Genomic DNA, 25,311 nt, shown 5'->3' on the forward strand with positions numbered 1-25,311 from the left:
TTTTTTTGGCCTAGAGTCTCCTCTCCAGTACACTACACAACATCTTTAAAAAACGGAAAATTAACATATGGGTTTCCTTTTGCTATATCAACCATGAAGTCCTTTAAATAAAAAACATGATTTAAAAAAAAAAAAAAAGAAATATCAAGGCCTCCTAATCTTTCAAATTATATAGGACATTTTTATACTACATTAATAATTACAGTATTAGTTATATTATATACTACAATCCAATTACTATTTCTTGTTTTCCTTCAAAGTGATATAGAAGAGTTCTACAAACTTAATTTTTCATTGAAAACAACTGTAAAGAGATTTGCTTTCAACAGTCCTTAAGATCTTTTTTAAAATTTAGATAAAAAACATCCATATCTAGTCATAACTGCTTCTCGACTGAATTCTACCTTACATTCTAAAAAATATTCTTAGTCCCCAAAGTATCAGAGACTATGACCTGAATAAAATAATGCATGTATTTTTAAGGTAAATGCTGGCTCCGCAACTCAGACTGTGATTTTCAATAAACCACAGAACTGTGCAAAAGACTGTGCAAAAAAGACACGATTATCTCAGGTTAACACCTTCAAGAATCAAGACAACAGAGGGAAAGGTAACTGGTGAAATGCATCAGGATGCCCAGGATTAAAAAGCATGGGTAACTTTTCTTCTAATCCTCGTATTATTTCTGGCCAGACAGAATTCACCAAAAAATCATAGCCGGGAACAATATTGCCCTTTTCACTGTAAGATAAGAGAAAAATTTCAGTCAAATACACCAGAAACATCTACTTACAAAAAGCAAAATTCCACTGTGGTATTTTAGTAAAATAAAAGTTCCTCAGCCTAAAATTTACTTCAACTTTTTAAAAACAACTGTATTTGTCAATTATTTTGTTTTTAGACCCAAACTTCTATTTCACTCCTTGATCTCATTCTCACCTAGAACCTGACACATCCTGTGTCCTGACTCCTACAATTATAGCAAACATAGCAGACAGCTGGGGTCAAGGATAATGGAAAACTAGGCTGACTTGCCGTGGCACAGTTTTCTCCCCTTAAATGGGCTACCATGTTTATACACTATCTTGAAAAACCAGCAATCTAATACCACAAGAAAAGCAATCTTTGTATTCAACCTTAACACCACTCAGCTCTAAAACACTGTTAATCACACTAATTTACCAATTACTAACAGCTTTGTGACTCAGCTACCTCTGATTACCTTCAGGTCTAACGTTCTATGACCATTTCATGTAAAATCTGGATTACAACTCTTAATACAAAAAAAACCTGATAACATTCATGGTTTCCATATGCACATGCTTTATTTTGTATTGTCAGCAAAAAGGCCAAATTCTGAGTTTCTAATTCACACACTTAGGTGAGAGAGAACACTGAGAGAAAATCATGCTCTCAGGAGCCACAGCACCTGAGTTCAAATCTCGGGTCATTTAACCATGTTTTGGTTTCCTCATCTTTAAAATCATAGGGTCATTATATGGAATAAGGTTTGTAAAGCATTTAGGATGGTGTATGGTTTGTAAAGCATTTAGCACTTACTGGCATATAGTAAGTGCTATGTTAATAGTGTTAAATACACAGTACATAAATTAAAAAGGCGGGTTCCTTAAGTTTCTCTCTACTTAAAAATCTGTAAATATCTTTAGGCAACACCATCTCACTGATCTACCCACTTTGCTGCATTGTTAACATGCTCTATATTAAGGTAATTTTCTTTATATTTGATGAGGGAAAGGAGATGCCTATGTCCCACATACCCAGTTCCACGTATCGTATCATATACTTTTAATCCCAATAAGAACTAGCTCTAATAAGGTATAGGAAGACAGAACAAAATTGAAGATTGTAGAATGCAAATGCACATATTGTGAGCAACAATGAATGACAAGATCACCTCATTTCCAAACTAAATATACAATTAAAACCTCAAAAGGAAAATTTAACTCTGCAAGATCAACAGTTAGAAAAGCTAATTTATGTCCTCTGGAAAATAACTCCTGAACATCACTGCTGTTGCTGGGTATACAGAGCACCCAAAGGCAGATGCTGAGCCAGGGAGGGTCCAGGGCAACAAGACGATGCGGCGTGAAGCAAAGGCAGATGACCTACCAAGGTACAGTCTAGATACTCAAATTTCTGAGCTTTCTACATGAGTTCTGCCACCCTGAAAACTGTGGAAAAGAACAAACATGTGAGGCATGAAACTTGACATTTCAGGACCAAGACTAGGCTTGTCAAATCTAAGGATCAGTTGTTTCGTTACTGTGGCCTCTTTAATTTCACATGATGACTTCTATTAAATTCTTACCCCAAATCCAAATCCAACTAAATCTTGACTATTATTACACAAAAGTGGCAAAACAAAGCTTCATCTGAAATCATCTAGTGGAAACAGAGAGGGTACTTCCCAGTCAATCAGCACATTTATTCCCCAGGTTTCTCTTTTCAAAAAAAAAAAAAAAAAATTTCAAGGCTAAAAATAATTTTCACTCCATGAAGAAAGGGACTTGATTTGCCTTTCTAGTGCTGCAAATTGACTGAGTCTTTCATTTCACAAATATTGGATAGTTGCTGTCTTAAGACACTGTGCCAGGGGTGGGGGGTAAGGGCTGTGCAGGATGGGAGCAAGCTGTTAAGATGGAAACTAGTCCTCAACAGAAGTGAGAGCAACACGCAATCGCCTGCAGAGAACAGGATGAAAGCCAGACTTCAGGATGGAAGGTGGGAGGTCTCTCGAAGGAAGTGGCATCTGCGTTGGGGCTTCACATGGGATGACAGATCAACAAAAAGAAAGGGAAAGGCAGAGGACTCTGAGGAAAAACACAGACCCGCCAAATGTGTGCCGGGGACCAGCGGAGCAAGGGAAGCCCACAGAGTGCCACACACAAGGACCACTGAGGCCGGAGTGCACAGGGCCTCGGACGCCACATCAAGACGCCTCGACTTTCCTCCACACGCGACAAGAAGCCACTAAAGACTTAGGAAGAAGGCAGTGCCTACATATCAGAATTGTGGGTCAATGTGACAGCCGAAGGGCAGAGGGGAAGGGTGAGAAGGGAGAGGGTGGAGGCAGGGAGAGGAGGTGGGCAGATCCTGTTATTCTGGATAAAACTATGAAAAAGGCCCGGATCAGGCCAGTGGTGATGGTGAAAGGCAGCCAGGTGTTTATGAAATAAAGCGAAAAGTATGGAAATCAGGCAAGAGGAGGGAAAACTGAAGATGACTTTAACCACAATTAATATAAAACTTGTTGAATTACACTGAATTCCTATTTATAAACAGATTACAACATCAGAATAATGGAAGCAAACCAACTTTTATTTCACATGTAATTGAGGAAAAAGTACACAAAAGGGGAAGTATGGGTTGTGAATTCAGAAAGATGCACCCTTTACCTCTGCCCTACTCATTACAGTTTCCTTCTGAGGCGATGACCCATACCCACCTCATAGTGCCATGCTAACAATTCACCAGGGGAGCGCATATGAACCCGACCCAAACGAGGCAGCAATAATCAGCAGGCGCAAGTTCTAAGTACAGCTGCTTAAACTACCTTGAGATGGCTCCTCCTGTGACCTCTCGAAGAAGGCGGCAGTGATGGGGAACGAACTCCAGGAGTTTATCATACATGAGCTGGAGATCACTCAGATGACTATCAACAATCTGCTCTAGAATCACCTATTAAACGAACAGCATTTTAAAAAAGCATCTCAAAGAGAGGTATGAATTACACACTACAGGAAAAATAGAGAAAACCTCAACAGTATGCTTCCTCATGCCCCCTCCTCCCCAGCTAACATGTTTTCTAACAGTAACAGCTATACTCAGAATGAGTTTCAGGATTTGGAAGCACAGCTCTGACCCAGGGGAGACATAGCCTGGGTGACAGAGACTGGCCCGAAGCCGGAAAGCCAAGCACATTTGCCTCCTCCCCTCCTGAGCCTGAAAACAAAATAAAATGACACTTTCTCATAACAACAGCCCCTCCCTGTACTGACCTTGGCCTTTTCTTCTACCATAATTTAGATCAGGGGAAGGCATGAGACAGAGAAAGATGGCAATATATATTTTATTTTACTTTATTATTTTATCTTTTGTGTTAAGGTTGAGAGTCAAGAGGTTAATGACAAGCATACGAATTTTAAAAACAATTAAAATGTGGCCTTGGTTTATTTAATATGTCACTGAAACATCAAATGTTTCTCTCATTTAGCACATTAGGTTCAGTTCAATGAAAAACAAAGGCATAAGTTAGTAACGATTTTCACTTACTGAGACAGAAATAATGTAGGTAATTTGTCTTTTTCATTCTTATCAAGTTAGGTAAGAAATATAACAGGATAGGAAGAGAGGAAACTGACAGATCATTTATTTTTAGTAAACTCTAATAAAAGCTGAAAGGATTACTGAAGTTAATCCTTACATTTCATTTTTATCAATGGGATTCCATTTCCCCCATTTATAAATGGGAGGCTTTCATCCCAAAGTCACAGTGAACAGGGCTTTGTGCTTACTGGACAGGAAGAGCATCCACACTGACAGAGCACTGAAGAGAGTCTGCAAACACTGAGGATGGGCCTGTGACTTTTATCAGTTTGAACCAGATGAAGCTGCCGCTTTTGTGTGTGAGAAAATGTTGAGTATTGGCAACTTCATATGGTAGGTACAGTCTACATTCTGGCTGCTCAAAGGCAGAATATGCTTACTTTCCAAAGTGTAACTGCATCCTTGGAGATGAAGGACACTGGATAGTCAAGTTCTGGACTTAGGGTATTATGCTGCTAATTTGCCTATGAAAGTCCTGCATCAGTGACTATTTCCTCCCTCCCACCTTCCTGGCTAAGAGACTCCTCAGTATTCAAGACTTAGGCCACATCTCTGTGAAGACAACCTTCAGCACAGACTTTCCATGGTCAGGGTTTCAGCAGGCTCCCTTACCAGGAACTTACACTGCAGTTTTGGTATCTGCTTACTTGTTCCATTTTACCCACTAGACCAGTAGTTAAAAATTCATTTTAAGAATTTAGTGGCAAATAACTTACATACCATAAACCTGACCTAAAAATGTTTTGATACATTCCTTCTCCCTAGGCAAGGCCCTCCTCCCACTAAATTAACATGATCCCTGGGCTACAGCATCACTAAGAAACACTGAGAAGGTGCCTGACTCCTGCATGCTGGTTGTCACCACCAGGGACCAACCTTTTCTTACAACTGATGGTACTATAGTAACTGAGAATCTTTACAGAAAGGCCTCTAAACTACCCCTTATACCCAGTAAAGCATCCAAGACAGAGCAGATGCTCCATGAACATCTGCTGAATGAAGGCCTGATTTAACAGCACACAAACCTCATCTACGTAGGGTTTCACGAGGACTTGACCAACTAACGCCTCTGCATCCCGTGTCTTGTCAATTGTGGCGTAAGTCCGTAAGCAGTGCCGAATAATATCGACACTGGAAGTCTGAAGACCTTCTAACAGGAGGCCTTCCAGTGACTGTTGTAACATGGCTGTAATACCAGCTATACGCTGCAAGAAAGACAGGTTAAAACGCTCCAGTTGTAATCATTTCTAAAGATCCAAACACACACATAACAAATTTCTTATTCCAACAGAAGATATGTAAAATTAAATATTAACATTTTCTGGAAAGGAACAATGAATCTCTCCTCCTCCTCACATCTCTTTGTAAGTTAAATATTAACATTTTCTGGAAAGGAACAATGAATCTCTCCTCCTCCTCACATCTCTTTGTAAGTTAATCTTTGCTATATCAAAGGAGGATTTAGATATCATTTCAGAATGAGGTTCTTTTAAGCTACAGAGCAAATCTGACAAACATCATGATTCTAAAGTCCAGTCAAGAGTTTTGGATAAATTAATTCTGACTAAATCATATAGTGTGTCAAGTTACATGAAATTTAGAATTAATTTTACCCTGATAATTCAGAGAATATGCCTGTGTCTTTACACAAAATCCATAATGTGTGACACTTAGGAGGCAGGGGCCTAAAAAACAAAACCTGAAAGAGAAAATTCAAAGCTAGTTTCAAAATCCTGCAGATCAACAACTGTCAGAACAACGCAGGCATCCCTTGGCGATACTGCAGGTGTGGTTCTAGGCCACCACAGTGAATTGACTACTATCACAATAAAGTCAGGTATGGGGGTTTCTTGGATTCTCAGCAGATATAAAGGGTATGTTTATACTGTACTACATGCAGTATATTGAGTTTACAAAAGCATTATGTGTAAAAAAAATAAGATATAGACCTTAATTACTTGAATTAAAAAATGCTTTATTGCTAAAAAATGCAACCATCATGTGAACCTTAAGTAAGCTATCATCATTTTGCTGGTGGAGGTTTGAAATACTGTGAAAACTACCAGAATGAGATACAAAGATAATAGCACTTGAAGTGAGCAAGTGCTATTAAAAGGGTACTAGCATGGTGATAGACCTGCTTGATGCAGAGTTGCAATAAACCTTCAATTAAAAAAAAAAAGTGCAGTATCTGTGAAACACAATAAATCTAAGGGCAATAAAACAAGGTCTGCCTGTACCAGGTAAAACCAAAATTATTTAGCAAATTCCTAAATACTAAAGTGTGAAAATCTAAAACAACACTTACTGGTCTTATTTTGTCCAAAAGAGGCAAGCCTTTGCTTTGAACAGCATGAAACTGTAACTGATTAAATTCTGTGGCAATTCTCTCCAAAATTTGTCCAGTCAAAAGCGGGCTAGTGGAGACAATTAAAAAGAGTTAATTCCTAAAGGATTTTAATTTCCAAGAATGTATCACACGATCAGCAGTCCTGATGCTTTGATTGTGCTTTTCCATAGCCCTCTTGTTATAAGGTAGAAGCTATAGCATCCTTTGTGCCATGAGCTTTTACAGCATGTTCTAGGACAACAGAATACTAGAATAGTTAAGTATAAGCCCCTGACACTGCCAGGCCCTGACCACAGGGTCCAGCCGAGAAGCAAGAGCTGGCCCAGGCCAGTGTGGGTGTTTACATCTCCTCCCCCAGCCTCTCTCATTCAGGGCCTTCTTCATTGTTAACTTCCCTTCCCTCTCTCTAGCTCTACCCGGTTATTTACATTGCCCTGGTTTTCCCTCCTCTACAACTCAAAGTTGCTGACCTGAATTTTTAAAAAGTCCTGAAGGTGATTCTGAGCAAGAAAGGACCAGTGTTATAGAAAAAGACATTGTGATGCATTTCTATCAAAGGAAGAGTAGGAATGGACAAAAATGGAAAGAAAACAGGAAGGCAGGCATGGTGGATGTCGAGTGAGGATAAGCTGGCAGGAGCTGCCAAGGCAGCTGAGGGCAAGAGACTTGGAACGGTTTGAGACAAACAGCTCCCCTGGATGGGTCAGAAGGGATGACCCATCAAATGGGGTCACAGTCGAACATGACTGAGCAACTCAACTGAACTGAGGGCCTACTACATGCCAGGTATGGGCTGACGGCACCTCAGTGTCAGACAACCCTGCCAGAGGAGTTCCCGTTAGCCTTCCACTGTCAATGACGCCAGGAGTTGAGTTCCATGGCTCAGGCTGCCCAGTGGAATATACAGCACAAATCTGTCCACGGCACCACGGTGCTTCCCATGGTGCTGGTATGAGCTACTCATTTTCTGAGTCGCTCACCTACCCGGCTGATTTAAAATTCAGACTAGAAAGATAAGAAGACAGTTGCAGTATGTAACAAAGAAAATGGTCATCTTTTTCTAATTTCACAAGTTGTTTTTTTTTGTTGTTGTTGACAAACGTTAACTAAATGTGCCTATCCTGTTTCTTAATGATGTAATGCTAGGGTAAGATACATAAGTGGCAATACTCCGAGTATTACTCTGGTCTAAATGAATTTAGGAAAGATGAAAGCTATTTCATATCTTGCAGATCAACAAAATTTTGCCAGTGCTTCTATAAGGCAATTCCAAAGATAAAATTCTTCCAGTAAAAGCACACTCGTCTGATTCCCCGTGAAGTGATGTATTGGAACTGTGGCCCATAACCATAAAGGCTTTATAAGGATGTATTATAAACTTTACCATCTCACACCCTCCATTTTCCACAAGCTACACTCAAAAACACTGTTTACCATAGACTTGGCTTTTCTTCTTTTTCAGAAATGAATTTTAACTAAAAAAAAAAAAAAGAATTTAGGCTAGTTGTAGAGTATTAATTTATGTAATATTTAGTAAAGAAAATACTTACCTGCTTGCTTCTAGTGCAGATGTTTCTTTAGGATGTTGAGAATTTAAGATTTTTTCAATTTTCTCAACCGATCGAATAACCTGTATAAGCCGCAACACACATATCTATAAAATAATAATTAAGCAAAAGAAAAGTTATCATGATATTTAATCTTAATCATCTTATTTTCCTATTCTAAATACAGGGAAATACAAAGCAAAAAGTCAACTTACAGTATGTAGGGCATTCTATATTTTCAATACTTCTACATAAAACTGAATTCCCAAGAATGCAAATCTTAATTTTAGGTATCAAGAAAAAGCATATTTTCAATATTCTACTGCAAGTTTATAGTTAAAAAAAGAAGAAAACTAGACTTTTTCTTTTCTCATTTCCCACGCTTTTATTTCTTTCTTTTCCTATCTTAAATGAACCTCTCTATAGGTATTACATTTATTTTCTTATGACCCTTTTTCATGTTGTAACTGTAGCTTCTGATCATCTTTATCCTATTTACATGTATATGACACAATTATATGCTTAAGCATCAATTCATCAGACATTATTACACAACATTATCAAAGAAGTTAAGCATTATAAAAAAACCCATCCTTAAAAGAACAGAAAGATATAAAGTCACTCATTAAACAAATAGTTACCAGAACCTACTGTATAGCACAGGGAATTCTATTCAGTGCTCTGTGGTGACCTAAATGGGAAGGAAATCTAAACATGAGGGGATATATGTGTATGTGTAACTGATTCACTTTGCTGCACAGCAGAAACCAACTAGACTCCAATAAAAATTAATTAGAAAAACACAAAATAAAATATGTAAATAGTTACTGAGCCCCTATTGTGCACCTGACATTGTTCCAGGAAGGGAGGACACGAGTGAACAGAACAGGCAAAAAGTCCCTGCTCTCACAAAGCTTACAATCTTTTCTAGAAAGGCACTACATTCTTGAAATCTCTGGACAAAAGCTGATAATTGTCTCAAATCCTAATCCTATTATATCCAATAATAGTGCATATATGTATAATATATGTTATGTATTATTATAATATATATATAATAATGGATATATATTTTATTATAATGTAATATATATCCATTAAAGTCAGAAAGTAAAATCAAAACATAAAACTGCTAAAAATTAAAAGTAGTGCATGTAGATGTACAGTTAAGAAGTGGAAACAAAAGAAGTAAATGTGGCAGAACGAGAGAGCAACACACTAATTTTTCAACCTGCAGAACATTGGAAGGGTTGGCCTTAGAAGGCTTACTTGCTCCCGAATCACTAAAATTTGAACATCTCCTTTACAAGGGTGCTAAGAAATTAGTTTTATGCCTGTTAAACTCTAAAGTGCTTCACTGATACCAGTTATTCCTGTGTCTTATTCTGGAAAAACTGAAGAATGTTAATTTTGTGTCCATTTGGGTACCTCTAAAATTCTGCTTTATTTCAAATAGTTAACATGACATTATAAGCATAGAAACAGTTTTGGGAGGACAAAAAAGTTTCATATGGTGAGAAGTTGAGAAGACATGAGGCTTTGAGCTGGCAAATAGCATAAGAAGTCTACATTTAAAATTTTTGATGCTATCATTAATAAAGCACAAGAAGAATATGCAATATTCTTTGTCTTTTTCTTCAATTAGTTACTTTACCACACCCTTTTTATTTATAGGACTTCAATCAGCCAAGGAGTGAGAAGACCTGGGCTCCAGCTCTGGCTGAACCCCTCAGGAGCCTGGCTGAACGCTGCTGCCTGAAGAGAAAGGAAGACCCCGCACTTCTCTCTGCAGCGGTACCAAGAGGAGTCTATCACACCGCAGCCAGGAAAGTGCCGTTAGCTCCGAGGTGCTACCACAAGCCCGTGTTTAACAGTATGACTCAAGGATACCTTTTTTTTCCTAATGTCCTCTTGTTTAGACATTCGTTCATCTACTGCCCGAATTCCTTCACTGACAGATGACCGAAGACTCTTTAAAAGAATAAAGAAAATGTACTGCAGAAATTGTTTTGTGGCATTATGAAACTTATACATTAAATTCCACGTAACTTAATTATATTTGGGCCAGTATTATGTAGATATTGACAAAAATACATAATATTAAATACAACTGCTGTTGAGGGTACTCATGATTTGAGGGCAAAATGACATATAAAGCCAAGATCACAGAGGATTAACGGCCAAAAGAATAATAATATTGGGTTGGCAAAAAAATTAGTTTACTTTTTACCATAAGATGGCTCTAGTAGTGCTTGGCTGTCTTTAATTTCATTAGAAATAATTTTGTAAGATGGTATTGTGACAGTTGTCATATCAGTGTGCATTAAAAAAAAAATCAAGACTACTGAATTTTTGTGTAGTCATTTTAACATTAAAGGAGAAAAAAAGCAACATTTTCTGTGTATTATGCTTTATTATTTCAAGAAAGGTAAAAATACAACTGAAAAGCAAAGTAAGACCTGTGCAATGTATGGAGAAGGTGCTGTGACTGACTGAAGTGTCAAAATGGCTTGCAAAGTTCTGTGCTGGAGACTTCTCACTGGATAGATTTGGCCATGGTTGAAAAGAGCAATTGAAGTTGACAGCAATCAAATTGAGACCTTAACGGAGAACAATCAATGCTATACCATGCAGGAGATGGCCAACATACTCAAAATATTCAAATCGACCGTTGAACACCATTTGCACCAGCTTGGTTATGTGAATAGTTTTGATGTTTGGGTTCCACATAAGTGAAGTGAAATAAGAACCTTCTTGACCGTCTTTCCACAGGGAATTCTCTACTTAAAAGTAACAAAAATGTTTAATTTTTAAAACAAATTGTGACAGGAGAGAGAAAAGTGAATTGCTGTTGTTGTTCAGTTGCTCAGTTGTCCCCGTGGACTGCAGTATGCCAGGCTTCCCTGTCCTTCACTATCTCCCAGAGTTTGCTCAAACTCATGTCCATTGAGTCGATGATGCCATTCAACCATCTCATCCTCTGTGGGTACTGTACAATTATGTGGAATGGAAGAGCTCGTGGGGCAAGCAAAATGAACCACCACAATCATACGTAAGGCTGCTCTTCATCCACAAGTGATGCTGTGTATATGGTGGAATTGGAAGGGAATTGTCTATAACGAGCTCCTTCTGGAAAACCAAATGATTAATTCTAACAAGTACTTGCTCCCAATTAGACAAACTGAAGGCAGCACTAGACGAAAAGCATCTGGAATTAGTCAAGAGAAAACGCTCAAGACCACGTTTCTTTGATGACCAGGCAAAAACTGTTACAGCTTGGCTGGGAAGTTCTCATTCATCCACCATAGTCACCAGGCATTGCACCTTCAAATTTTCACTTATTTTGGTCTTTACAAAATTCTCTTAATGGAAAAATTTCAATTCCCTGGAAGACCATAAAAGACACCTGCAACAGTTCTTTGCTCAAAAATATAAGAAGTTTTGGGAAGATGGAATTATGAAGCTGCCTGAAAAAAACAGCAGAAGGTAGTGGAACAAAACTGTGAATACACTGTTCAATAAAGTTCTTGGTGAAAATGAAAACTGTGTCTTTTATTTTTACTTAAAAACCAGTGGAACTTGCTGGCCAACCCAATACATATACAATCACCGTCATACGTGGTCAGAGTACAGAAAGAACCATCTGAATCAAACACTAGGAAAATCTGGCCCAGGGGATGGAACTCGAGTCTGACTTGGAGAGCCTGTGGAGGCCGACGGTGGAGGAGAGCAGTCACTGGAAGACAGAGGGTGGAAAGGTGCAACTGACAGGGCGCACTCAGGGTTGCAGGGTGCACCCAGGTGCAGAACAGGCTTCATTTTGGAGAGAAGTAGAAACAAACGGGGGTGGGGGAGATTTAGGAGAATATTAGACTAGATTCTATCAGGAACTAAACAATCCTTAAGCACTGATACTTCATGATGCCATGTGTTCTAAGAATATTACGAATCAAGGAGTAAGGAACAGAATGGCCAGGAAAAGGCAGCTCATAGGTGGAAAAACATGTCCAGAAGCTAATAAATTGAACAAAATATAAAGACTCAGGCCAAAGCAAAGGTAAAAGAAACGATTAGAATAAACTAGACATGGCAACCCACTCCAGTACTCTTGCCTGGAGAATCCCACGGGCAGAGGAGCCTGACAGGCTACATACAGTCCATGGGGTCGCAAGAGTCAGACTCGACTTAGCGACTAAATCACCACCACCAGACAAATCACAAAAATTTTATAGAAAAGTGAATTAATTCATTCAATAAACATGAAATGTCTACTAACCGTCAGCCAATGAGGATACAATGATGAATTAGATAGAAACAGTCTTATCCCTCAATGATCTTAGAATCTCAGAGAAGCTTCTTGAGTTGAGATTAAAAAGGCAGGTGAGGTCTTGGTTGATGAGGAGAAGGGTGGTTATAAAGACAGCTGCAGAGTAAGGGACGGTAGGTGGCTCTGGCAGCTGGCAGTGTAGGACAAGAGCCTGAAGGCATGAGGGCAGTCGAGAAAGTTCAAGCATAGGTGAGCAGAGTGGAGAGAGTTCAGAGAGAAGAGTGGGAGGTTAAAAAAGGATGGGGTTCGGGAAATGTCATGGCTACAGGTTGGGAGAAGGAAGAGGAGTCCTGAAAAGGAGGCAGGAAGGCCACACAGAGGCTGGTGTGGAATCCAGCAGCAGACCAAAAACTTCATTCTCTTCCATTCCAACAAAAGGCACTTTAATAAGCTTTGTAAAATTCAAACAAGACACAAACTTTCAAACAATCTGCTAGTTCAAGGCACAGCTCACAACTTAACCTCTTTTACGAATTTTTCTTGCCTACCCTCCTCGGGACTTCTCAGCCCTGACATTCCCATTGTCCTGCATTTCCTACAGTTTTATCCAAGCAGAACCTCTTTACTACATTATCTACTGAGAGCCCTGCATGTGCCAGGTACTGTCTCGAGGCAAGGAGCATAAGGCCACGTGGTCTGGTGTGGTCCAGTGCTGACACACACAGTAAGTGATGGTGCGGTGCTTCACAACAAAGGGAGGATGGAGGGCGAGGCGCCTAGCACAGCCCAGAGAGTGAGGGGAGGGCAGGGCGGCAGTTTTCTGTTGGAGGTGATACCAAAACTCCCTCTCCACCCGGATGAAGTCCCTGGTCTCATGGCTTAGGGGCAGACAGTTCCATTCCCAAGGGAGAGATGTTCTCAGAGAAACTAGGTATTACACGACATTTATATGACCCTTCAGTTACATCAGGGGTTAAATGGCTGGTATAAACTGGTCCACGAATCTAACTACATATAAAATATTGTCTGGGAAAACACTTGTAAAATGACAAATTTTAAAATATAAGTAAGCCAGTTCTAAGCTGGAGAACACTTATACATGGGTGAGGTGGTATTGACAAATTTAAAATCTGAAATACCGTTCTCCTCCTCCCTGACATTTAAAAGTGTCTACTCTTGAGAATTTGCCGTCTTCAAACCAAATATGTTTCTTAGGTTGTAATATCACATGCAAATCATTTACATTTTGAATGTATTATACTATAATCATGGAACATTAAAAAACACCAACGACAACAATCACAACAATCTAACAGATTAATAAAAGAATTCTTGGAGAAGGCAAACTACTGTAATATGCTTTATGGAAGCCTGTTTACTGTTACTTGGGGACTTACCAGAACCTCTTCTCGTAACTGTCCCAAAGGCACAGAAAGCTGATTGAGGGCCTTGTCCATACCAACCTAAAGGCAAAATCATGTTGGCACAAACATATCAGGGCCAGGATTAACAGTGAAGCCTATACTTAATGATCAAAGCAGTATTAGACTTAGATTATTCTTTCTGTACAATTATATGCTGCTAGTAACTACGTAACAAAAATGTTATTTGGCCATAAATACTGCTCACTGAATGTGAAAAACCTGTTGATATATAAAAACTATAAAAGTAAGGAAAGTCATAATAAATGAAAAATTCCTATGCACAATTTGCCTTTGGGTGAAATTTTAAATGACTTAAAAAACTAACAGGAAAAATAGCTATCTCTGTTGTTTATGATATTCAACCAGCTGATGTGAAAGTCTGATGGACTACATCTCTCCTAAGCATTATTACAAACCTTCAGAAAAATCCAAATTAAATAGGATGGAAATAAAATTTTCAGGGTTTCTAATCCTACTGGAACATTTATCTTAGTGGTGTATTCCCCAAAAGCAAATATGGCTCATTATTCTCAATGCTTCTTGAAATTCCCATAGAGATGGCTATTTTCCATACCTCTTTTGACAAACAGACTTGAAAACAAAATATGAACCAGACTTTCACAAGTATGAAAACTGAAGTATTTCTAAACAACTTTTCCAAGTAATTGATATGCTTCTTATTAACAATTCCTACATTTTTATAAATGTATAAAAATAGGCTTCTTAATGATCAATATTGGCCAGTGTTTTCTCAACCTATCTCTGGCTAACACATGTACCTGAAAGTAAATGAAACATTTCCTTAAGAAGAGTTAGTTGATAGCTGCTCTCGGAAATTGGTCTAAACTAGTGAGATTTCATGAGAATCAATTAGCAACTAACAAAAACAAACACTCTTGGCATTGCTATCCTTTCCTTTTCACCACTTCTTAGTAAGTCATTCAAAAAATAATCAAACTAAACTAAACACAAAACATGCGTATTAAGAAAGTTTATTCCTTTATTAATCAAGATTAGCAATCCCTTCAAGTTTCTGGGGGAAAGAAAATAACTAAAAGGTTTCTAAAAAGACTCAGAGCTGTTAAGAATAAACATGAGTGAAAAAAAAAGTGTGCAGTACATGTGTAAATACACTGACAGGTAGGAACTGTGGATTTCAAGTTTACCAGGTTTGTTGACAAGTTGACAAAGTCTGCGTAGTCCTTGTTGATGAGCTCAACCATGGCTGTTTTAAGCAGCTTATAGTAGAGCTCCAGGTCATCTCTGAGTGCTTCCAGCTGGACTCGCTTCCGACAGTCAGATACAAAGTGATCGACATCAAAGTCTTCCTGAAAATAAAACCAGAAAAAAAGAATTATTGCAACAATATCACATTTTACATATACAAATAAAAGGAGAGAGAACAACAGAGAAAGGTCATTCTATTCATTTGAAAGGTTAACTGCGGTCAGGATAAAGCACTTTAAAACACACAGGACAGAAAGGCACTTGCACACTGTCAAGGTGCCAAGAGGGAGGCCCCTGACCAAGAGCATTCTCTCCTGCTGCCTAAGTCCCAAAAGGGATTTCATTTGTTTTTAACTACACACATTCAATAGGCTCTTCTCAGAACAGAAGTAGCTCCTTTTCCCTTAAGTTTTAAAAGTAACAGATATTCACTGTGACAATTTCAACCTATAAATAAAGCCATCCCTCAGCATCCATGGGGGCCTGTTTTCAGGACCCCCAAAGACACCAAAATCTAGGTATGTCCTAGTCTCTAAAATAAAATGGCACAGTATTTACATACACTTTAAATCATCTCTAGATTACAAAATACCTAATAAAATGTAAAAGTTATATAGATCATTGAAAATACTATGTAAATAGTAGCCAACTATTTGTCGCAGCAAATTCAAATTTTGTGTTTTGAAACTTTCTGGAATTTTTTTTCCCAAATATTTTCACTGTGAGGATGGATGAGGTAACATCCATCACACAGTTACAAATTTCCTTTTCTTGCTATGGTAAATTTTAAGATTTACTCTCTTAAACTTTCAAATATACAGTACAGTATTAACTATAGTCACCATGCTATACATCACAGCCCCATGATTTATTTAACTAATTAACTAGAACTCTGTACCATTTGACCCCTTCACCCATTTCGTCCATTCCCCACCCCCTGCTCTGGCAACCACCAATCTGTTCTCAGTACCTTTGCGTTAATTTTTGTTTTGTTTTATAGATTTCACATAAAAGTGAGATCGTGATCATCTTTCTCTAACTGATGTCATGTAGCATTAATGTCCTCAAGGTCCATCCACATTGCCACAAATGGCAAGATTTATTTCTTTTTTTAAAATATTTTAATTTATTATTTTTGGTTGTGCTGCATCTTCAGTGCTGCATGCGGGCTTTCTCTAGTTGCAGTGAGCAGGGGCTACTCTGTGTTGCGGCTTGCAGCCTTCTCATTGTGGTGGTTTCTCTTGTTGAGGGCAACGGACTCCAGAACACAGGCACAGTAGCTGTGGCTCAGAGGCTCATCTGCTCTGTGGCATGTTGAATCTGCCCGGACCAGGGATCAAATCTGTGTCCCCTGAATTGGCAAGCAGATTCTGAGCCACTGTATTGTTGTAGAAACCAGTACTCGAGAAACCAAGCACCACACTGGGAGAGTTGGAGAACTCACGTTTACTACGCCGGCGGGCCCAGAGCAGTTAGCCCCAAACAGAGGGGTTACAGAGTGTTCACAGACAGACTATAGTGGGCAACACTAGCTGCTAATAGGCTGGTTTACACGAAGCAGTTTTGTGTGCATGGGAACAGCAGTCAAGATGGGGAGGGGAATGCCTGACCTTTACACGGAAAGGCATGATTAAGCAGTTTACAGGGGCTGGGGAATTGCAAAGAGCAGGACAAGGGTGGTGAGATAAGCTCCAGTTCCTCGTACCTTAAGTCCCCACTTTCTGAGACCACGTGACCTACCCGATCCAGACTCTGCAAGGAGCAAGCTGAGTTACACAGGCAGAACGAGCAGGAGGTTATGTCAAATTTTAACTTTTCCTTTTCAGTACCACCAGGGGAGTCTAGGTTTAGTTCCTTTTCATGGCTGAATAATATTCCTCTATGTGTGTGTGTGGTGTGTGTATATCATGGTTTCTTTATCTATTCATCTATCGATGGATACTAAGCCTGCTTCCATGTCTTGACTATTGCAAATAATACTGCAGTGAACACTGGGGACCTACAAGTGTAAGCCTCACCGACCACCAAAGCCAGGTGACCTAGAGTTGTCTCTGGGCAGCAACTGCAAACATCGGGGCACCAGACAAGTACCCAAGTTCCTTTCTAGGAGATACTGTCCAGCTGGAATGAGGCAGAGAGAGCAAAGACAGCTCCTGCCAGCCTCCAAGCCCCCAGAGAATGTTAAATGAGAGGCCGGCCCCTCAGGCTGATGCTTTAAGATAAACAAGCCTCTTTCACAGAAAGTCTGGGCCCTTTTCAGCCACTGTCCCTGTGCCAGGCCCCAGGAGGGTGACCAAGTTCATGCTGCCCTTCAAAAGCTGTTTCTCAGATCATGAGTCTGGTGGGTCTTGCAGATGCTAGTTCCACTGACTTTCAAATGTAGATGTTTGGGGGCCCATCTCCCAGGTGCAAGTCTTTAAAGGAAGGGTGCCAAGTTTAGGGTTCAGACCCTTCACTTCTCAGGGAGCAGCTGGGGATGGTAGCTTCCTTCCAACTGTGGGTCACCATGCTGGGAGTGGGGTGGATGGTAAGAACATGTCTCAGCCTCTCCTATCCACTTTGATGTGGGTTGTTTGCCAGATGTGCAGGAGTTGCTCAGAGGAGAAAACTATTCCATGTGTAGCTACTGATTCCATGTGTCCACGGGAGGAGGTAAGTGTTGTAGGATCCTCCTTGAATGAAACCCTTGACCTTTTTCTATGTTCACACACACACGCACAAACACACACACACGCACAAACACACACACATACACAGAATCTTAATAAACCTTTTCTAAGCTATTTTTCTCCTTTTACACATAACTTCAATGTCTTTTCATAATACATATTAGTTGGTATTGACATTTTATATGGATGTTGAGTATTCAACTGAACAGACGTTTAAAATCTTTCAAAACCAACTTCCAAGCATTGTTCACAGAATTATTATGCCCTGTTTCCCTTTATAACATTCTGATGCCCCTGGTAGGCACACAGACATACAGATAGCAAATTACTGTCTACTTATGACTTTGGTACTAACTGAGCCGTTTAGTTATCAAGTATCAGGTACGATGATTCCCAAACTTGTTAAGGCCACTTATACTTGTCACCAAAATTACATAATTTTATTAAACATTGTATAAACCAACAAAATATAAGTACAAAAAGACAACTGTTTTCATGAAAACTAAGGCAGATGCTTTGCAAAGACCTGATACTGAGAAGCTGATAAGACAATTTTTTCTGAAATATATTAAAATATGAGATGACCATGAACCAGGTAGTGCTGTGAGAAGAAGGATCATACAAATCTTGAAGGATTCTATACCAGATTCTCTGCAAATGCCTTGGGGTTCTCATTCAACTTAAAGTACAACAAAAAAAAAAATCTAATTCTCAGACAGATTTTCAGAGAAAAGAGTTTCACACCACATCAATGTAGAACAAATGTACACATATGTTAAGGACAACATGCACCATTCCATAGGAGTACTTATAAAAACTGACCTTCTTAATTAATCACCCAAACACCTGCTATAATAGTGTCAGATAAGAGATGTCTTACCAAACTATAATTTCACAGCCACCTAGTGAAAAACCATCTGTTTTTTTTACTTCTTGAGACTACCTCAGATAACACCTTAGACTCACAGTTACACAACAATCACAAAAAGAATGTGAGGGCAGGACTCAGCCTGACATCTTGGCCTTGGTACTGACCAGCCATACGACTCTATGCGGAGCACTCAGCTTGTTACTTTGAAAGTATAAACTTCAAATGGATGAAGTTCAGATCTGAACTTCATGATGGCATTCTAAATCATGTAACTTGAGCTCTAACAAATGCTATTAGGCAATATTAGTGCTCAGTTTGCCATTTATATATTTGTTCTTGGATAAACAAATGTTGCCCCACACAAGAGAAGATGACTGAGAACACCTGTGAATATCGGATCAGGCAGCTTTTGCTCTGACAGCAAACGACTTCAGACTCACAGTGGCATGTAATAACTGCCACATTTCATTTCCCAGAGAGTTTCACTTTACACTGTAGATTTACTAAACATACAGCAATTGATATTATTATCTAGAAAACATCCACATGGAAGAGAATGAATTTAGATACCAACCTCACACTATACACAAAAATTTAACTCAAGATAGATTAAAAGACAAATAGAAGAGCTAAAACAATCAAACTCTAAGAAGAAAACAGGTGAAAATCTGTGTGCCCTTGATTTAGGCAGTCATTGACAAAAAAAGCATCAAGATAACAGATAAACTGAACTCAATCAAAATTAAAACCTGTGTGTTAAAACACATTATTTACAAAGTGAGAAGACAACCCAGTGAATGGGAGAAAATATTGGCAAATCATGTATCTGACAAGGGTCTAATATCCAGAGTATAAAAACTCTTACAACTCAACAGTTAAAAGACAAATAAACCAATTAAAAAATTAGCAAAGGATCTGAATAGACATTTCTCCAAAGAAGATATACAAATAGCCAATCAGCATATAAGAAAGTAAAAACAACTCAAGAGTTTGGCTGTGATGTGGAAGAGAATGATATGAAAATGACTAGAGGCAGGAGGGTCAAGAGGAAGAGACCAAAGCAGGAGCGTGTTTGAAAGCCACTGGGGATGAGGTCAGAGGAGAGGTGAATCAGACGGTGGGGAGAGTACCAGGGGGTCTGGGCTCCAAGCACAGGGAGGAGTGGGGTAGGAAGGATCAACCTCAGGAAGGAAGACCCCTTTTCCAAACAGGCGAGGAGGAGAAAGGGAATGGGTACATATACAAGAATGGAGCTGTCATCAGTTAAGATGAAGAAGTTCCCATCTGATGGCACTTTTCTTTCTATAAAATAGAAGTCATATGCTGGGGTAGAAGGACAGATTTCAAAAGCACACCTAGGTGAGTGGGTCTAATTTAACTTTGTTAGCAGCCTCTTCTCTCCCGTACTACTAGTATCTTATGTGCTATTTCATGTATCAGTTGGCTATCAACTCTCGCTAAGGATTTCTGTAGTTTTTAAGCTGACAAAACTAATGACATGATGTCATCACCACCTCTACTACCAAGTGACAGAGGTCCCCAAGTGATGGTACCTCTACTACCATCTGCCACTCTTGTCTTCTGATCACCTACATCCTTCACAAATCTGTCCTCTGCTCTGTATTTCTCATTAGATCTTACAAGGACCACTGAAGCATTTTAAGTAGCCTTTTTTCTCTATATTCAGAAAGGTAGTTGGTTGTTTCTCAAGCATTTATTAAGTAACTTCCTAAAAGTCTGAGATACCACTACGACACTGAGTTAGGACTGAAATACATGTGCAAGAATGGCCCAAATCAAAATATTAGCTCATCAGTTCCAATCCAACATAATTTCCCCTTGAAACAGAACCCCATATTAACCTGAAGTAACCAGTGGCCCAGCATCCTCTAACACGGGTTCAATGCAACAGACACAACTACGTCATTTCCTGCTTTCCACCCGACTGTAACTCATCAAGCGCAAACCCCTCAGCGCAGTACATGAGAACTTGCAGTCCCACCCAGCTGTCTTTTCCAATCCTGGTCATCCTCCCAGCCTCTTTGGACTAAGTCCAGTTTCTCAGCACACACTGTGGTCTTTCTGTGACCATACTCAAAAGCCTAAATCTTATCTACCCCTGTACTATCCAGTCTAGACTGCTGGTGGACACAAAGCAGGTGATCAATGAAGTCAAGTGATAGACACTCAGTCGTGTCCAACTCTCTGCAACCCCATGGACTGTATAGCCCACCAGGCTTCTCAGTCCATGGGATTCTGCAGGCAAGAATACTGGAGTGGGTTGCCATTTCCTTCTCCAAGGTGATCAATGAGTGCCCCTTTATTAAATGAATGATTGCTACCATTGTCCTAACAGGGCCTCATCATGTGTGTGACAAAGTTTCCTTTGACTGGAAACAAAGTTTTCAGTGACTGGATTTTTTGAGAATAACCCCCACTCTCCTAATGCAAATCAGACATTCTCGAACTTTCTCAGAAGCACAAATTACAATATGCATTGAATCAGACAGACTTAAGAAATATAACCCCAAAGGCAAACTCTCTATCATTTCTGCCATGTGACCAAAACCTTTAAAATGTCTCTCTGAAGGAAACATAAATTGCAAGTAACCTTTATCTCCAAGTCTCACTTAGAAAATCAACATTTAACACAGGGTGGCTGTCCTATGTATTTTGCTTTTACATGTGAAGTGGTCACATTTATTAGCACTACAAACTACAGAGCACATTCAGAGGCTTAGGAGGCATGAAAGAATATGAAACTGCTGCCATTTCAGCCACCTCCCCAGTTTGCTCTCCCCTTCATCAAGTTCTACTTTAGAACTTATTGTGAGGTTTCTACTTTCTGAAGCCTCTCTTCCCAAAGGCTTTCTATCAGTTCAGAGCAAGAAACATGGTGGGGCTAGCAAGTCAGAAAGAATGCTGGTGTTGAGCCTGAAGGAAGCCTTGAAGAAGGCAAAGTTGGTCAGGCTAAGCTCTCTGTAGTCTGAGATTCCTGAACAGAACAAAGCCCCTCATCTCTGCTTGTGCCTTGGCTTCTTTCAGCACACCTCGCCTCATCATGCTCTTTCTTCCTACCCTTGCTCCAGGACAGTTCTCAGCCAGCGGATGGAACAAAGCGTTTCTGGATCGGCAAGCTCACGTGGTACTCCCTTTCAAACGACGCCCTTCATCACAGAGGTTTAGCAGAAACATCACTGTACAAGGACAAGAGTACATTATTCCTGGGTCTAGATGGCCTGCATAATAAAAATGAATGGCCACACTGGAGAAGATCCAGATGTAACTGCTTTTTTCTTAAACTGCATCACTTAACTTTTTTGCTACAGCTGACATGCACTGCTGTGCCAGTCCCGGGCGTGCTGCAGAGCAGCTCGTCTGTGTGCACGCGTGGACCCACTCTGCCCGGGGCTCCTCTCCCACGTGGGTCACTGAAGTGCTGAGCAGAGCTCCCTGTGCTGCACAGTGAACCTCTGCTGATCTGTTTTACATATGGTAGTGTGTAGATGTTAATCCCAGTCTCCTAACTTATCACCTCTCCCCATGCTTCCCCTTTGGTTACCATACAGGTCCGACTAGTCAAGGCTATGGTTTTTCCAGTAGTCATGTACGGATGTGAGAGTTGGACCATAAGTAAAGCTGAGCACCGAAGAATTGATGCTTTTGAACTGTGGTGTTGGAGAAGACTCTTGAGAGCCCCTTGGAGTGCAAGGAAATCCAACCATTCCATCCTAAAGGAGACTGGTCCTGAATATTCACTGGAAGGACTGATGCTGAAACTGAAACTCCAATACTTTGGCCACCTGATGCAAAGAACTGACTCATTGAAAAAGACCCCGATGCTGGGAAAGATTGAAGGCGGGAGGAGAAGGGGACGACAAAGGATAAGACGGTTGGATGGCATCATCAACTCGATGGACATGAGTTTGAGTAAACTCTGGGAGTTGGCGATGGGACAGGGAGGCCTGGCATGCTGCAGTCGCGAAGAGTCAGACATGACTAAGCAACTGAACTAAACTGAAACATAAATTTAATTTTGAGATCTGTGAATCTGTTTTGTAAATAAGTTCATTTGTTATCACTTTTCAGACTTCCCAGGTGGCTCTGTGGTAAATAATCTACCTGCCAATGCAAACAAACATGGGAGACGTGAGTTTCACCCCTGGGTTAAGAATATTCCCTGGATAAGCAAATGGCAAACTACTCCAGGATTCTTTCCTGGAGAATCCCATGGACAGAGGAGCCTGGCAGGCTACAGTCCATGAGGTTTCAAAGAGTTCCTTAAGACTAAGCATACACGCATGCACGTATCATTTTTATTAGAGTCCAAATGTAAATGATATATTTGTCTTTGTCTGACTTGCTTCACTTAGTATGATAATCTCTAGGTCCATCCATGTAGCTGCAAATGGCATTATTTTGCTCTTTTTCATGAACAATATGGAAGTTCCTTTAAAAACTAAATATAGAACTACCATATCATTCAGTAACCCCACTCCTGGGCATATATGTGAAGAAAATCATCATTTGAAAAGATACACGCACCCTAGTATTCACTGAAGCACTATCTGCAATGGCCAAGACATGTAAACAATCTAAAAGTTCACAGGAACGGATAAAGACGATGTGGTGTTGTTCAGTCCCCAAGTCACGTCTGACTCTGCGACCCCGTGGACTGCAGCACACCCAGCTTCCCAGGCCCTCACCATCTCCCCGAGTTTGCCCAAGCTCAAGTCCATGTGGTACACACTACTCAGCTATAAAAAAGAACAGATGTAAATACTGCTTAAAACCAGAGACTGTGAACTGAATGCAAGCATCAAAAAGATAAACTAATGAAGCTAAAAAGAAAAAAAATACTAAGACTTGAAGTCATCAAAAAAGACAAAAAAAGACTTAAATTCAGTTGTTCAAAAGTTTAAGTGTCTACTGAGCCAAAACATTTAACCTTTTAACCCTGAAAGCAGCCACTAAGTGGTATCAAAAACCTGAATCCTTAGAAATAAAGCAAAACTGTATTTCTTGATGGTGTATGTACAGTCCCAGAGCATTACACCACAAAAATATGCAAAGTTCCTCCCAGCTCTGATTCAAATCTTGGACACATTCAAGGCTTGTGCCTGATAAACCTTTAATATCCATAATATTTCAATTCTGGTTATGTAAGCTTATGTCGTACATTACCTGCAGACCAACTTCAAGTTCACTTTATAAAAAGTAGAGTAACTTTAGAGAAGCAAAATGGTTTGCTTTGCTGTACTGCAACAAAATCAGTAATAAGATTCTAATCTTTTAAATATCCCATTCAGAAACTTTAGGCGAACGTTAAGGAAAAACTTTCGATTGAGTGCCTCTTCCACGCACCTAATCCCTGGGTAGGGACGTGGGTCCAGAGATTTGGTCAAGACATTCGTACTGGGCTTCTAGGTGCAAGGCGGCGGTCGACAAACTTCTGTCTGGCCAGGATCTAGCAATTCCGACTGCACTGCATGGTAATGTGCTCGGGTACTAAGAGGAGCTTTTACACCTAGCTCAAAACCACTTGCCCACAACTTCAGGCCTTTTCGTTACTATGCACCATTTCACAGAAGTGCCTTCTCACAGCAGGCTGCCCCGGCCCCACCTGAGGCCAAGACTCACTACGAAGGCAGCGAGGTCCCGCTGGGGGGCTGATCCGGGGCGTGCGCGGCCCGGGACCCAGCAAGAGCAGCCCGAGGAGGCCCCGGAGGGAAAGGAAGACAGGCCACCCGCCTCGGCTCGGGGAGCGCAGCCCCCGGGCGCACCTTCATGAACTCGTCCTTGTCGAAGCACAGCGTGTCCGGCCCCTTGGGCAGGTTCATCCTACTTTTCTCCATCCCGCCGGACGCCGCCTCTCAAAGCCAACCCCGGGCGAGGGGAAGCAGAAAGACCCTGTCCGCACGGAGCGGGCAGCCGCAGTCACAGCCAGTTGCCGCGGCACAGAGAGCGCCACTTCCGCCAACATGGCAGCGGCCGCGCCGCAGCCAATCAGCGAGGGCTCCGTGCGCCGGCCTCCGCCCACCGCCCGCCGCCGCCAAGAGGGGCGTGGGGATCGCCGCTGCCACCGCGCTGTAGGTCATGCTGCCTCCGTGCGGCGGAGGTCGGCACTGCAGCTCAGGCAAGCTGGGTTGGGCACTCTGTCTCCCAGTGACGTAGGTCTGAGGCTGAAGAGCACTGGCTGGAGGAGTCTGGGGCTCCCTCTCCAGCCGCCGTTTCCACTGGGAAAAATCTACCTGCAGCATTCTTCCAGGATCTTCTCCCTGATCTTGCCCCAGGATCTGGCTCAGATCCAGGTGGGAGGTCGGAATAACCTTGGGTCTTCACTCTTCTTAAGGGAGCACCTTTGAGTAACTTGGGTCTTCACTCTTCTTAAAGAGCACCTCATCACCTAGCTAGTCAGAACATAGCACACAAATACATGTGCACGCAGATTTATTTGTAATCTCCTTAGAAACCATTCACAACCTAGAAGTTGAGAGTTATGTTTTACTTGGTGAGAATTTTAGGACTTCAAGTCCAGGAGACAGCAGCTCAAGTGACCCGAGAGAACTGCTCTGAGGAAGCAGGGAGGTGGGGAAAAGGTTATATAGA

The 25,311-nt window shown here is 40.6% G+C and overlaps 1 protein-coding gene across 3 annotated transcripts in view; it reads right to left on the bottom strand.

Moving 5' to 3' along the window:
- COG2 (component of oligomeric golgi complex 2) overlaps positions 1–24,680 on the bottom strand; it is a 42,593-nt gene extending 17,913 nt beyond the window's left edge. The window contains exons 1-9 of one of the 3 annotated variants that reach the window (XM_043476959.1): positions 24,486–24,680; positions 15,102–15,263; positions 13,909–13,974; positions 10,135–10,215; positions 8,248–8,351; positions 6,656–6,764; positions 5,373–5,552; positions 3,575–3,699; positions 615–741 (exon numbers count right to left, since the gene is read on the bottom strand). In XM_043476959.1, coding sequence (XP_043332894.1) covers positions 615–741; positions 3,575–3,699; positions 5,373–5,552; positions 6,656–6,764; positions 8,248–8,351; positions 10,135–10,215; positions 13,909–13,974; positions 15,102–15,263; positions 24,486–24,557 — 1,026 coding nt within the window. In that variant the 5' untranslated portion in view covers positions 24,558–24,680. The remainder of the gene's footprint in view (positions 1–614; positions 742–3,574; positions 3,700–5,372; positions 5,553–6,655; positions 6,765–8,247; positions 8,352–10,134; positions 10,216–13,908; positions 13,975–15,101; positions 15,264–24,485) is intronic. The other 2 variants (XM_043476960.1, XM_043476961.1) reach the window with 2 other exon arrangements.
- Between the last annotated feature and the right edge of the window lie 631 nt (positions 24,681–25,311).

This window comes from Cervus canadensis, chromosome 8 (assembly GCF_019320065.1).
Source record: "Cervus canadensis isolate Bull #8, Minnesota chromosome 8, ASM1932006v1, whole genome shotgun sequence".
Classification (NCBI taxonomy): Eukaryota; Metazoa; Chordata; class Mammalia; order Artiodactyla; family Cervidae; genus Cervus; species Cervus canadensis.